The 16,520-nt window shown below is 39.6% G+C and overlaps 1 protein-coding gene across 1 annotated transcript; it reads right to left on the reverse strand.

The window, feature by feature from the left end:
* Nucleotides 1-338: 338 nt before the first annotated feature.
* On the reverse strand, nt 339-6,210 carry LOC128861851 (uncharacterized). Its single transcript, XM_054100227.1, has 2 exons — nt 2,923-6,210; nt 339-500 (listed from the first exon to the last, which is right to left on the reverse strand). The coding sequence occupies exons 1-2, from the start codon at nt 6,208-6,210 to the stop codon at nt 339-341; spliced, it is 3,450 nt and encodes a 1,149-aa protein (XP_053956202.1).
* Between the last annotated feature and the right edge of the window lie 10,310 nt (nt 6,211-16,520).

The following is a 16,520-nucleotide window of genomic DNA, read 5'->3' on the forward strand; positions in this document are numbered from 1 at the left end:
CGAGATGGTGCGATTCCGAATTGGCTTCGTAATATCGCTGGGATACAATGCCTGCATATTACATTACAAAGGGCAAAAGAAGTGAAGAGAAGAGCTACTTCTTCGGGCCATCTTCACCTACCAGCTGTTTTACATCAATTTTAAGGCAATCTGAAATAAACAGAATGGGACTACTCTCCTTTTTTTCACACTGCTACAATTTTTTTTACTGAGTTATTTTATATACGCATACATACGAACATATGTTAGTGGCCAGTAAGCAGTTAATGGAAAATCGGTTTGTGTGCATATAACCACAAAGCATATGTGTGTAACAATACACTTGCATATCCACGTGCCTACAGACAGGCGCCCAAATGTTCTTCCACATAGCGTGTAAATTGTCCTTTTCGATCAGTTGCATTCACCCACCATTTAATTCCCTCTCGCTCTTTTACTCTCTTACTCATCGCCTTCCGCCCTTTGGAGCCCAATTGTGGAGTCCAACCATTTTGAGTTTTCTGCACGCAATGGTGATTGGCATAGTGATAAAGATACGTATTGCAAAATAATTACTGGCAATTGTATGCTTGTCAGTTGACTTCCGCGCTATAGAATATTCAACAAGGACGAGCTAGTACCTACATATGTATGTATGTATATGGTATATATGTATACATGATATGTTTACTCGTATGCATGTGTGCTCGTAGCAATATGTAAAGTTTATTATGCATATGTATGTACGTAAATATATGAATATTATAAAAAAGTAATTGAAAAACTTGATCAAACGGACTTCACTACAATGAAAATGTCCCTTTTAGTGACTGGAGCCTACTTAAAAACTTTAACTTCTATATTAATTAATTTTAAAAGCGACAAGAGTGTAATAAGTTTGGAATTGTAATCCCGTTAAAAGGTGCGTATTATTTGCTTATTGAGATGAAGTATTATGTCATTCAGTTCAGAAATGTATATTATATACTTATACAGGGTTACCGGGAAAAGCCGTCTCAGATACTTAAAGGCATTATTATTCGAGTAATTTCTAATTAATTTGGTTATGGTTGCGGCGGTTTTTTCTGCTTTGAAAGGCACTTAAATTCACAATTAAATCCGTTGAAAGAAAAACTAAAATTTTATTTAATACAATGATTTATTTAGATAGAGAGTTGACATCCGAGTTGACTGACGAACAATGCGTAAGAGAGATAAAAAAGAATAATGAAATGCAAATATGTATAGCGATGAAAAAGGTATATCGATGTTGTTGAAGTGAACTCAACAAGAGGTATATCGATGTTGTCGAAATGAACCCAACATACCGCCACCCTTGAACTATCATGATATGTTCAATATGTACATTACAAAGGAAATAAATTCGAATACAAACTTAAGCAAAATAGGAATTTCAAACTTTAAATAAGTTAAATAACTACATTTTAGTTTTCTTCGGAAAATACGTCCCCTTGAGTTGGTAGAAGACACAGCTTAGGTATTGGGCGAGTGAATTCTCCGTTTGCGGTTTTTATCGTTACGACACGTACGTGACCATCTCTACCAGGATGACAATGAATTACTCTTGCGAGTGTCCACTTTGTTGGAGGAGAAAATTCATTAAACACAGCGACGACGTCTCCTTCTTGAAAATTTCGTGATGGACGAAACCACTTAGCACGTCGTTGCAAGCTAACGAGGTATTCGTCTCTCCAACGGCGCCAAAAGTGTTGGCGAATAGCAGAGACCAACTGCCACCTTTGTTGCAGGGTTCCAGAAAACCCTTGACCCTCAGGTTCTGGAATTGCCCGCAATGGTTCGCCTACCAGAAAATGGCCAGGCGTTAAAATCGATAAGTCGCTTGCATCCGTCGAAATGTTGCATAATGGGCGGGAATTGACACAAGCTTCCACCTCCGTTAAGAGCGTACTAAACTCCTCATAGCTTAAAAGAATTTCTCCGAGGGAGCGTTTTAGATGATATTTTATGCGTTTGATTCCAGTTTCCCAATATCCTCCCATGTGAGGTGCGGACGGTGGATTGAATCGCCACTCAATAGCAGAGTCTGCAAAAAACGATTGAAGTTGGGAGTCTTGCATGCACTCTTGATATTTCTCACGGAGTTCCCTTTCTGCACCAACGAAATTCGTCCCGTTATCCGAAAACATTTCTTTACAATAGCCTCTGCGGTTGATGAATCGTTTAAAAGCGTTTAGAAACGAAGAACTTGAGAGATCTCCAACAAACTCGAGGTGCATTGCACCTGTGCACATGCAGACAAATGAAGATATATAACCTTTTACGGATTTAGCTCCTCTTCCATGCGTAAATTTGAACATATAAGGACCAGCAAAGTCTACTGCTGTACGAACGAAGCAGCGAGCGTATGTTATGCGGGACGAAGGAAGATCACCCATTGATTGTGTTGCGAGCTTGCGATTTAAAGCGGTACATTTTACACATTTGCGATAGATATTACGAATTAAGTTGCGGGCACCAACGACCCAATACCGGCGTTGCAGGATTACTTGCATTATACGGGGGCCTGCATGTAGCGTATAGTGATGTATATCCAAAACAACGAGTTTTGAAAGCGGAGAGTTTTTTGGCAGTATAACGGGGTGTCTGACATCATTTGCAACATCTGCGGATTTCAGCCGACCTCCTATTACTACGCAGTTTAATTGGCCTTTTTTCCCTGCAACAACGTATTTCATTAGAAAAATAGAAATTTTGTGTATACCTGATTAATCTTCGCTCGGATTCCAGCAACTCCTGACAATTAGGAAACCACGTTTTTTTGTTATTGATTCCAAGCGAGCTAGAGCGGGTATTGTGTATAAATCTCAATACATAAGCGATAATTCTTCTTAATTTCGAATAAGATGAGTATTTTGTGATGACCGACCAGTGAACGTCAGTAGCTGCGATACAAGCCTTAACCTTTCGTAAGCCTATTTCGGTTTTATGCATTATTTGCGCGGGCTGCTTCCAGAACTGTTCCTCTTCGCGTAAGAAGTCAGGTCCGAACCACCATAACTCATGATGCATAAGTTGAAGCGGAGATATACCTCTGGATGCGCAGTCCGCAGGATTGCTTTCAGAGCGTATATGGTTCCAGCACTCGGGAGGCAGGACCTCGTGAATATAGGCGACACGGTTTGCGACGAATGTTTCCCATTTATTAGGATGTGCTTGCAGCCACGCCAACGTAATGGTGGAATCTGTCCATGCTACCAGTGGACAGCAAAAATCCTTCCAACTTTGCATGACGGCCTTGACCAATTTTGCGGCGAGATGTGCAGCACACAACTCGAGGCGAGGTAGCGTTGTTGTTTTTAGCGGGGCAACTTTAGTCTTTGATGAAATTAAGCCGATTGTAATGTGACCATCCCTATGTACAGTGCGCGCATATATGACTGCGGCATAGGCGCGCTCGGAAGCGTCGGCAAAAACGTGCAACTCAGTAAATGAGCCTATCGTCCCGACTCCAACCCAACGGTTGACCTTAAGTTCAGATAAAAGTTGTAATTGCGAACGATGATCAAGCCACACCTTGCCTATCGTATCTGGTACTGGGTCGTCCCATCCAGTGTTGGAACGCCAGATGTCCTGCAACAACATTTTCGACCTGATTGTTGCGGGTGAAAGTAAACTCAATGGATCAAAAAGTTTGCTGGCATCGACCAGAAATGCTCTCTTAGTTAAGACGTGGGGCGGTTCTCCTAGAGAAATGGAAAATGTAAAATAGTCCTCTTCCATATACCAAATTAGTCCCAGAGCATGTACATTGTTGCCATCTACGGTGTAGTGTGATATGTTCTTGGATTCTCTAGCGATAGTCTCATTTAGCTCTGTACAATTTGACGCCCATTTTCTTAACTCGAACCCACCTTCCCGTAGAATATCGGACACATTTCGCTGCAATGCTTTAAGTTCCGACTTGCTAGACGCACCAGAGAGAAGATCGTCCATGTAAAAGTCTTTAAGAATTACGTCGACTGCTTTCTGAAAAGTATTGGAAGATTGTTTCGCGGTTTGTTGCATCGATTTGACAGCCAAATGCGAGGCGGACGCAATTCCATAAGTTACGCGTAGCATGCGGTAATCTGTAATAGGTAGAGATGGGTTAGAGCGCCAAACAATTCGATGTAAGTCGACATGTTTAGCTGAAACACAGATTTGTCGATACATTTTTGCAACGTCTGCAGTTACTGCGAATTTGTGCATTCTAAAGCGCAAAAGTATGGAGTACAAGTCTTCTTGTAATTGAGGACCAACATAAAGCGCATCGTTGAGGGAATTCCCCGTTGTGGTTTTAGCAGACGCGTTAAACACAACTCGCAATTTTGTCGTAACGCTGGACTCCTTTACGACAGCATGGTGTGGCATATAATATTTCGCATAGTTCGTTTTAGGCACGACCTCCATATGACCCATTTCAATTAATTCCTGCATGAATTCGTTATAGCGTGTCCACAGATCCTGATCACCGGCAAATCTGCGCTCCATGCGTAATAAGTTTCGTACGGCGAGACTCCTTGATTCACCTAATGGCACGTCGACCTTGAGTGGCAACTCCACTACAAAGCGTCCGTCCGGCTTCCTAATATGAGTTGATTCAAAATGTTCTTCGCAGTACCGCTCCTCGTGGGTAAGATATCGTGTTTGCGGCGCTTCTTCAAGTTCCCACAATCTAGCCAATGCTCTATCTAAATGTACATCACAGTGTAATGATTGTATATGGTTTGCGGGTGGAACGGATGTATCTACGTTTCCACACAACGTCCAGCCAAAGACTGTTTTCTGTATTATTGGCGTGCCAGGTGGGCCTTTACGCAGCTCAGTTAAAATGAATCGATCCATATAGTCCATGCCCACTAAGATGTCTACACGGCCGGGTTCCATGAAGTGCGGGTCAGCTAAGAACAGTCCCTTGATGTGAGACCATTCAGGAACGCTTAAGCTCTGCGACGGCAAATCGCCCGTAATCTTTTGTAAAATTAATGCGTTGATGGGGTAGCATTCACTTGAATGTCGCGAAGAAAGGAATAACGTCGTTTCGCCTCTGCAACGGCCACCCTGAGAAGCGCCAATTCCCGTTACAAATATGGACGAAGATTTGCGAGCTAGACCTAGACGTTGTACGCATGCCTCAGTTATGAATGTGGCGTGAGAACCTGAATCGAATAATAAGCGAGCATTCTGCCATCGATCAGCAGAATCACGTACCTTTACTAGGGCGATTGATAGCAACACAGCGTTTTGTGGTTTATGCATTGGGTTAACCTTGGAATTAAGGCAAGCGGAGGCGGATGTGACAGCGGTTTGCGGGAGCAAGCTAGCGGCGGGTAACGTACCTGCAGCGGTGCGGGGTGAGTCGACGACGTGGGAAGAGGTGGATGCCTCTGGCGAACTATGAAGCAATGTATGGTGGCGTTGCCGACATATTCGAGAGGAAGACCCGCTATTGCAGCGTTCCTTAAAATGTCCGGTACTTAAGCAGTTTAAGCACGCCTTGAAATCTTTCACAAAATTGAGTCTAGCGTTTGCATCTAAACTACGGAATTTTTCACAAGAATAAATTCTGTGACCTGCGTTACAATACGTACAACGCGATTGATCTGCGGTGGCATGAAAAACCTTTGCCGATTTTCCGACCAATTTTTGATTGTTCGGTTTTCCTGGCCATGACTGGGTTGCCGGCGTTGATATCATCGATAATGAGCGACACCTTATTTCCAAAAAGGACGAAAGGTCTTCGAAGGTAGGAGGATCGTCGCTAGTGAGTGACAACTCCCACTGTTTGCGAGTTTCGTAGGAGAGTCTGGTTACAGTTTCATGTACTAACCAATCGTCCCAAAAATCCACTGGTCGCCCTAAAGCCTTAAGTTCCCTTATGTGTTGTTGGAATGCATTCAACACGTTCTTAATGGAGTCAGCAGTGTCGCTCGTCGCTTTACGTATCTCTGCAATTGCCCGAAAGTGCGATTCGACAATAACTCGCATGACTTTATATCGCGACTTTAGAAGATTCCATGCCTCCGTATAGTTGGCATCGCAAATTTGGAAACCGCTGATAATGCTAAGCGCATCACCCTTTAAGCAGCTACGTAAGTAGTGTAGCTTTTGACCACCTGACAATGAAGAGTTAGAATCTACGAGGGTAACAAAAGCGTCGTAGAAGGCGACCCACTCAGTGGAATTGCCCGCGAAGGATGGAAGTTCCATTTTAGGTAGTTTAATTGCTGCTGACACGGTGGGATGCGGATTTGTAGAATTCGCAACTGATTCGGTTCTACACTTCTGTACACGCCTAAATTGTGATAGCGCTGTAACGTACCAGGTCTCGGCCTGGATGCGCGCGGTCTGTTCGACATCGATGTTATCTGCACCACAAGAAAGCTCGACTTCATCTTAGGCTGTCTTAAATCGTACCCACTGTTCATTTAATAACTGCAGATAACTTTCGACATTTTCTAAATCTAACACAAACGCTTCGTCGTTGCTCTTGGTCATGTACCTTTTTATAGCATTTAGCGCGAAATCACGTGTTTTTACGAATGCGGACATTTTGCGGGTGCGGTAAAATAGGTTATGTTAATATAACGCGGTGTAGACTATATGGAATTAAATTATCGCGGTAATCCGGCTCGAAGGACCAGAAATGGTTGCGGCGGTTTTTTCTGCTTTGAAAGGCACTTAAATTCACAATTAAATCCGTTGAAAGAAAAACTAAAATTTTATTTAATACAATGATTTATTTAGATAGAGAGTTGACATCCGAGTTGACTGACGAACAATGCGTAAGAGAGATAAAAACGAATAATGAAATGCAAATATGTACAGCGATGAAAAAGGTATATCGATGTTGTTGAAGTGAACTCAACAAGAGGTATATCGATGTTGTCGAAATGAACCCAACAGGTTATATGACATAATATCCAAAACTTAAACGTTTTCAAGCTATTCGATTTTTAAAGTTATCTAAAAAAAATATTTTTTTATCCACTTTTTTTTTTTTGAAGTATATCCAAACCTCTTCCAGACCAAGCTTCCGGAATTTTCAATTTTAATTTCATAACCGTACGATATATGTGAATCAAATATTCACGCGACTAATAACTCGATATAGCGTTTTTTAAAATCTATTCATTTGGAAGGCAGAGTCAGAACATAAATACTGTGCGGACGCGAATTAGTCGAAATCCTTCGAGAAGGCAGAAAATCATGACTAGAGAGCGGGACTTGCCACGATTAAACAATGCTGTCCCTACATGAAAGCTTTCGGAAGTGTACTAGTTGTCCTTTAACACGCAGAAACATTACACTGTGTGACAAAAAAAACTTCTAAATATTCCGTTTTCTAGGCTTGTACGTGTTATAGGCTGAGTCAAGTCACGGCCGGAGATATTAAATTTACTTACTTAATTTTATAAATCATATTACCAATCAAAGAAAACTATTTCATTTAAAAGTAATTAAAAAATGCTAAATAGAACATAAATCATAACATTTAGAGTTTGTCGAATAGAAGCGTCACCGTCATAACTTATAAACTATTTGACGAATTCGATTCCAACAAACTGCATTGTATGGACTTATATGTATTATGCGCGATATATACAATAGAATGTATAGGCACCACCATTAGCTATAATGGCCACCATTAGCTAATGACATCTTCGAGTCATATTTGTGTTAATTTCTGCGTAAGTTCTGGAGTTTTCTGAAACAATCGAGTTTGCCTGGATAACTGTTTGACTGCCCATATTTGTTTTCCTTTGAGTTTTTATATATATATCTCAATACTTATATCCCAGTTTGATGTTTCCACTCTAAACAGCTTCGGCTGCGATGGTTGGCGAGTTCTTCCAAACAGCTTAGCAGCTGAAAGCAATACAGGTTTTTGGTACATTTTTTTCAGCAAAACTGCGTTCAAATTGCCGGTAAGAACAAATAAACGGTCAAATACTTTTTTGGAGAAGCAGCCTCAAACGTGAACTTTAGCTAAATGCTTAACATTTCGTTGAAGTTGTCGATTGTCACCCGAGCACCAGGAGCGATGTATGCAACTATTGGCCTAAAAGGAAGATTCCCTTCTGAATTTACCTTAGCCCATGCAAGTCATTTTTCAATGTGCTCTGGAATTTGAAAACTTCTGTGCATAAACGGCCGCGAATCGTGTATTTGGATACCACTTTTCCTTAAAGCTGCTTCAGCTTCTCGCAGCGTTAAGCTCGGCTTTGTCACAGTCAAATCAGTGATCTTCTGATCTTGCTTTGGAGAAGTCGTCAATGTTTTTAACTTTTCATTTATGTCAAGCCTTACGAGTTTTCCTTCCATTTTCGTTGTGCACTAATAAACCTATAATTCATGTAAAAAAATATTGTAACTATCAGATCAACTTATAAACGCAGCCCTCGAAATTATACTTCTATCCTAAGATGGAAAAACATTCTTCCTCAGGTGGGCACACCAAGTGAAGCCAAGTCCGTCTCCACCGTCTTTCAGAGCCCGAACGTTTATATCCATTCCGGCGACTGGGTCCAGTCATCCAACGTAGCTGCCGCATCTTTATTCGCCACGCTATGTCTACAGGTGAAGGATATGAAGTGTTACCAACTTCAAACTGCTTGTATCTGTAAAACAGCTCATGACATCAACGTCAAAATTGTTCTAATGACAGTTCAATATATTGATTATAAGCCATCAAAAGCATTTGCGTCCCAGTTTTGTTGTATTTTTTTTCTGTGATGGAATTCAAACGTAATAGTGTGGAAAATCACAACCAGCCATTGGTCGTGAGCTCAGTCACCTCAAAGTGAATAAAATGTTTGTGTATCGCACTATAAAACGTTACAATGATACTGGTAGCATTGCAAAACGCTATGGAGGCGGACCAAAAACAAACCGCAACAACGCCAGAAATGGTTCGGAAAGTGAAGGCTCGACTTGGACAAAATCCACGTCAAAGTGGAAGAAAAATGGCCAAAGTACTGAAAATATCGCAAGACAGCTTTTGACGCATATTGACAAATGAGTTCAAGGTCAAGGCTTACAAGTTCCAAAAAGCACACGATCTTTCACCCCAGCAAAGAGAAGTTCGGTGCGAAATATGGCGAATTTCCTAACATTGTGTTTTCTGATGAAAAAAATTTCGCAATTGAGCAGTTCATAAACACTCAAAACGATCGTGTTTACTTGACCGAACGCTCATACGAGAATTTGAGCCTACGTATGGCCACTCGAAGCAATTTCCCATCGCAAGTAATGGTTTGGGCCGCAGTGACCGCTGATGGACGCTCTCCAATCGTTTTTATCGAGCCTGGTGTCAAAGTGAATGCGACTTATTATCAGGGAAATGTTTTAGGAGCTGCTTTAGAGCCGTGGACACGCAAACATTTCGGTCGTAGACCATGAACGTTCCAACAGGACTCGGCACCGTCTCATTAAGCTCGTGTGAACCAAGAATGGTTAAAAAATCATGTTCCACTCTTCATTTCGTCCACACAATGGCTTACGAATTCGCCAGACGCAAATCCGATGGACTATTCCATCTGGTCCATTTTGGAGAGCAAGATGAGGACTAAAAAATATGCCAGTATGGATGCGCTGAATAAAGCGATTATACGAGAATGGGACAAAATACCTCAAGATCACATTCGTGCAGCAAGCAACTCATTTTTTGACCGTTTGAAGGCTATAGTCAAGGCAAAAGGTGGTCATATCGAGCTAAAGAGAATATATATTATTTTTGAACAATTTTGTCTTTGAAATCAATAAAAAATAATTACTAAAAACTACAAAAAAGTTATGGTATTTTGAATAGGTAACACTTCATATCGTTCACCCTGTATGTCGTCGTAAGCCATCAAAAAAGGGGCAGAAATCCAAAAATCTTCTGCAGAATTCTTCTCTCAAACATTCCGAGAGTCGCTTCATCGGATATTTTCATCGTCCACGCTTCTGCGCCATACGTTAGGAAGGGTATGATGAGAGCCTTATAAAGTGTTAGTTTTGTTCGTGGAGAGAGGACTTTACTACTCATTTACCTACTTAGTCTAAAGTAGCACTTGTTGGCAAGAGAGATTCTACGTTGGATTTCAAGGCTGACATTGTTATCGGTTAATGCTTGTTCCTAAATAAACGAAGTATTTTACAACCTCGAAATCATAACTGTCAACAGTGACCTGGGTTCCAATACGCGAGTGCGCAGACTGTTTGCCTCTTTATCTATGATAGTTTGGAGAAGGCAGAACTAACATGGTAGTTGTTAAGGCCGATGATGTCAATTTGATCGGCATACGCCAATTGTTCGCTCTTATAAAAAATTGTGCCTGAGCGATTAAGTTCTGCGGCGCGTACGATGCTCTCACCCTGTTTGAAACCTCGTTTGAATCAAACGGCTCGGGGAGCTCCTTCCCAATTCTGATGGCCCTGCTGATATTGAGGAACGTCATCTTGGATAGCCGTATTAGTTTTGCGGGGATGCCAAATTCAGACAACGCAACTCCTTTTCGACGTACCTCCAAAATCGATGAGAATATGGTGTATCGATTCTCCTTTCATGGGTCTTTTCCAAGACTTGGCGTATTGTGAATAACTGGCCGATCGTGGACTTTCCAGGTCTAAAGCCACACTGATAAGTCCAATCAGTTGGTTGATGGTGGGCTTCAGCCTTTCACACAATACGCTCGCTAGAATCTTATAGGCAATATTGAGAAGACTAATCCTGCGATAATTGTTGTTCTTTAGCCGCGTTATCGCTCTTTTCACCTCGTCATGGTCGGGTAGCGGAACGCCAGTTCCGTTGTCGACGATTGCGGTATCGGGATCTTTACATTCTCTGTGACATGCGCAGTTGTCACTATTTAACCGGTTCGAGAAGTCTTTTTCCATAATTTAAGTATGATCTGGATGTCAGTCACCAGATCGCCGTCTTTGTTCTTACAGGAAAACGCCCCGGTCTTAAAACCTTCTGTAAGCCGCCATACTTTCTGCTAAAATTTTCAGGAGTTGTTCCTATTGCCTAGCTTCTCAAGCACCTCGCACTCACGTATTTCGCCCTCTCGTTTTTTCTTTCTGATATTACGTATCCCTTCCTTTTTTAGCTCTCGGTAGCGATCCCATCGCAACTCTTGAATGGCAGTGATGTCAGCCTTTACTCTCACGAGGGCATCAACCAGCCGGACAGAGGCACCTTCCCCATTAAGGGACCGGACATTCCAGGTGCATGCCCTCAAATTGTAGACCTTAGCTCGTTTCCAAGGGTGGTCATCAGTACAGGAAGTCTTCATCCGAAGCTTTGTTCGTGGTTTCATTGGAGGGGATTTTTACGTGGCGGTTCCCAAACCCAGCGCACAACCAACTATCCTGATATGATTCGCCTTCTCACGTTGGCTCGATCCCGAACGGGTATTCAGAAGCTACCGAGAAGATACTTGGGCTAGTCCCGGGTAATCTAAATATGGAACCATCCTCCAATGATGGAAAAACATTGGTAATTGAACATTGCACTTTTGCATTCGTTTGAACCAATTTTCGAACCACTCGAACCATCCCGTTTCCAGGCCTTGTTTTCCACGTTGCATCCCACTCGAGGATGCCTCAGTCTCCCGATATGTGGAATGACGATCTTGCTCAATCATTTCGCGTCATACAGCAACGATACTTTCTGTCACCACAACAGATTTTGGACGACCTTCCCCATATTCGTCGGTGAGCGAACAACGTTCATGACAAAATTCATTGTAATAGTTTTATATGGCGCTAACGAACGGTAATTGCTCGCCTTCATCGATGCATTCTTGCGACGTAGAAAATTGTGAAAAGCAATCGCACAAAAATATTCACGATTTAATTCAATTTTTTGCGAGATCAACTTTTAAAATCACTGTAAATAACGCTTATATGGTTCGCACATCGAAACGTTCTGAGTGCGTTTATGATAAAATCAGTCTACCTTGCCGAACCTATCCTTCATTGGTAGTGTGTTTTTGTATTGTAATTTTTTACTTAAAATTATCACTAGGAAATGTTTATTATTATGTTTAAATTAAAGATTTTTTCAGGTTTTTATTCATTGCTTTTATTTGAATAAATAGGCTACATTTTCACAATGCTCATATGTATTCCTTATGTAAACGTCCATATGTGCATACATACCATACATTGTTAGTATTTTTATTCAGTTGTTTTATTATTCTTTATTCATACATTTTTATACAAATTTGTTTATAAGAAAAAAAGTTATTGATTTATTTTAAATTTTAACATAATTAAATTCATGTATCTGCATCTAACTGAACCACCAGGAGAGTAAAAATTGGGCGCAACTTTTTTTGAACTGTACATTGCTTTTATGAATTTGTTGTATTATTTATTTTGGTCAAGATTGTAAAAGTAATAAATTTTTAAATGATGTTATGCTAATCATTTAACAGTGTTAAAAAAACATCAAAAGAAATATACTCGTAACTTGTATAAAAAAATAAAAATGCGGCACCTAAACAAAATCAGAACGAGACCTTACTCAGTAGAACTATAGAAATTAAATAGAGAACTGTAATCGAATCCTTAAAAGTCTATGACTTGGGTAGAAAATAAGCTTCGCTGGTGGCTTTACTTTACCATTATGCCTTCAGTGACCTACATATTTTTCATGCTCGATAACCGATAATAAAATTTTGCGGGATGCTTTCTAGAATTAATTCATATTGTATTAATTTTGTTTCTGTATTACAAAAATTATTGTTTTTACAAGGAGAATAAAAATTATATATATGGTGAATCATTGGTGTGTCCTACAGAAACATTCGGCACCGAGTTCGACTATAAATCAATAAACATATAAGCTGTCTCAAAGCCAAAAGTTAAAAATTATTAAACAAATCTTACGCTGTTATAAAAGAATATGGAGCCTTCTCTTTCGCATGCAGTAGCCCCCGCTTCTGCAGCTCCGCAACATCCGTTCACATTGGAGTTGTTTTTTTTTCTCCAGAAAAAATTTAAGTTCATCTATAAAGCAAACAATATTGACATTTTATGAAGCAACAAAGCACAAACTACCCAGTTTGCGGAGGTGCAAGTCATGAGTTCACGAACTCGTTCGATATTTGAAAATACCTCAAAACAACAAATTTTTATAAATAAAATTAGGTTTTAAAAATATGTTTCCAAAAATCATATACTCTGACAATATTTAAAGCTTAAAAAGTCTGCATACAATTTTTTTTAATTTTATATAGGGGGATTCGAAATAGTGATACTTGTAAGAACAAATTTTATTTATAAAAAAACGCTATTTTTGGAGATACTTTCAAATCAGGCCCTCTCACGTAAATCTTAATATTTTTCCGAATTATTTCGGCGGTAGGCCTTAAATATAATACCTTTTCTATTAGGGATATAACATAAGTTTGGCTAAACACAATTGGAAGTGTTTCGGCGCTTTAAATGAATTGAATTCATATAAGCGAAACCAAAACACCTGTGTTGCTGTGTGAACTTCTTTGTGATCACAATTTAAAACTTGCATTGTCACATTCAAGATTTAATTGTGGGTTTACATTTAAGTGCAAAAATGTTAATGAAAGGAAAAACACACTAAACAATGACCGAAAAAACACTTTAGGACAGATACAAAATTTCTTGAGTAATGTGCAATATTATAATGTATTTGTTGTAAAATTTTACTAATGCATACAAAAAATAGTTTTGCGTTTTTGTATTTTTGGATTTCTCTCCAGTCTCTGTTCAGTTAGTATACATACGTTTTTGTTTCATTTCAGTGCTTTATTTAAGTTTTCCGAAGAACTTAAATCTAACTACCTTTGCAATACCCCTTTTAAGCTTGCAAGTCAACTCTTCCCGCATCACTTTTATTTCACCTGCTATTTTTAAAACATTCTACATTCGAGTATTTCGCTTAAAATTCTAATGCAAAGCATATATATTTTAGTTTGTTTTTTTTTTTTGCATTATATTTATTTTAAAATATACACTCACGCACGACCACCGAACGACAGATACATGTAATACAATTGAACATATCGCTCATTTACTGCAAGGGTGACATAAAAATAAAATTTAGATATCAATTATCAGTACATCATTATGAAAATATGTATGCATTTACTTTTACTGAGGCTGGCAATTCATAACTTTGAAGCCGCCTTTCTGAACATTTTAATTTTTCGGGTTATGTCACTCCTGCAGTAAGTGAGCAATGAGGTATCTACATACAATTTAATAATAATATCAATAACAAGTAAGGAAGGTTAAACTCGGTCGAAGCCGAACTTTATATACCCGCGCACACTTTAGTAAAATTTTATTTGGGCTGGCTGTTTCTATTTGGAATCAAAAAAACGCACAGACAAATAGAATTATAACATCAGAGCTGTAACAACAGACGAACGAGCGGATATTGATGTCAAATCTAAATCAGGTGTATAAGCAATATGCGTACTAAATTTGAGCGAGATTTATTAAGCTGTTATCGAGATATCATCTTAATAAAAAAAGTTTCTGGAACAACCACCAGGTGACACTTTATATCAACTGATTTAAGTTGTTTTTTTTTTTTGTTCGGTTGCCAAATCTGGGTTCCAGGACATAGAGACATAGAGGGAAATGAAATTACTGATAAGCTTGTCAGAAAGGGGACTGAACTAACCTCAGAGATCCCCTACCTGGTCATCGGCATCCCCCTGACAGTTGCTCAAGGGGAACTGCACAAATTATTTCTGAGGAAAGCGCAGAAAAGATGGAGCTCCATTTCTTCATGTGCTATTCCGAAAATTCTTTAGCCCCAATACGATATACGAGTATGTTGAGCACTTTCCCTGTAAATACCAGGGTTTGGGAGCTAGACGACTAAGGTCACTGGGTGATCCTTTCTTCGACAGCCTGGGCCAGTGAGCCAACCTAAAACTCATCAATCTTCTCCATTATATCAACAGCTTTGGCTGGCTGTAGATATTTTCCTGTTGGAAGTCTCATAATGGTATCAAAACGGCGCCTCCGTGCTACTTGAGGAGTGCCAGATTGGCACTTCAACCATTTCACCTACCTACCTACCTGGTTGCCAAATCTTCGATTGACATTCCTATCGAAATTTTATCGACATTGCTTGACATTTGTAAAAGTTATGCCGAAATTAAAATGGATTTGAATTGTATTAAATACTGCGTTAAAATTAGATTCCATGTTGCGAAAACTTTAGAAATATTGGAAAACTGTTTCAGTAAAGATCCTCTAAAGAAAACAATCATTTACGCATGAACACTTCAGAAGAGATCGTGAGTCCATTGATCGATCGATTGAAAACTGACGAAAGCATCAATAAAGTTAAAGAAAAGTTAATGAGGAACCGCAAATTAACCATCAGAGAATTGACAGAGGACTTGAACATTGCTTCTAGATCCGTTCAGGACAATGTAGCTAATGATTTGGGTTTGAGCTGTGTTGCTGCAAAGTTGGTTCCAAGGGATCTAAATTTCATGTAAGAAAGGGACCGCGTTGATATCACCAAAGACATGATTTTCAAGGGTGAGCATTCATCAGGCGACCTAACATTCATTAAAAACGCAATGTGGACATCAGGCGAATGGCGAGTTCCGAATAAACTAAGATCAAAAAAACCACGTCGTTTTTAGTCAAAAAGAGGAATGCTCACGGTTTTTGTGGATTGCAATGGTATTGTATACCACGAATTTTTGCCAGAATGTTAAGCAATTAATAAGGACTATTACTATACTTAATCGCGTTATGAGACGTTTACGTGAAGCAATTCGCCAAAAAATAAAGGATTATTTGTGGTAACTGGTGGTTTTTGCACCATGATAACGGACCGTCGCACCGACGAGCACGAAACGAATACCATCCAACCGCCATCGAGTTCACCTTATACGAGGGGTGCCTTTTATATGTCGTATGGCTCCCTCCAATTTTTTTCTGTTTGATCGAGTCAAAAGGCCGCTACGAACAACTCATTTTAACAGCCGAAAGATAGTAATGGAAAACTCGAAGACAGATCTGATGGCTATACCGAAAATAGAGTGCCAGAAATGTTTCGAGAGCTGTATCAAACACTGGCTTAAGTGCGTTGCAGTTAATGGAGTGTACTTTGAGGCGATAATATCACTTTTGAGGAATAAACTTGTATTTTAAATTTTCTGAATATATTCCACGAACTCTTTGACGAAGGTGGTGCACGTATTTACCGATTCATTTTCTAATTTTTTTCTGTAATCATATTTCTTTTCTTGGGTTCATTATTTGTACCATATCTGAATAGTTTTGCCTTATTTGTTCTCATAACAAAACTAACAGCTTTTTCTATTTTGAAAATTATCGTTATATGAGAGGAAGGCGTGGTTATTTACCGATTTCATCCATTTTCAATACCGACTACTTTGTACAAAGGGATAAAGGGACAAAGGCAAAGTCAGGTTTCATTGAAATTTATTAATTTTTGCTGAAGTTGCCCTGCGCAAAGACGGACGGACATAACTAAACCAACTCCTCTCATCATG

This window comes from Anastrepha ludens, chromosome 4 (genome assembly GCF_028408465.1).
Source record: "Anastrepha ludens isolate Willacy chromosome 4, idAnaLude1.1, whole genome shotgun sequence".
NCBI classification, from domain to species: domain Eukaryota; kingdom Metazoa; phylum Arthropoda; class Insecta; order Diptera; family Tephritidae; genus Anastrepha; species Anastrepha ludens.

Bases quoted from the DNA above. Each gene is read 5' to 3' on its own strand.
- LOC128861851 (XM_054100227.1), bottom strand. From the start codon at position 6,210: ATGGAACTTCCATCCTTCGCGGGCAATTCCACTGAGTGGGTCGCCTTC. The intron at 501-2,922 runs GTTAAGGCTTGT...CATTGCGTGCAG, and splicing joins CCGAAATAGGCTTACGAAAG to AAAACTCAAAATGGTTGGAC.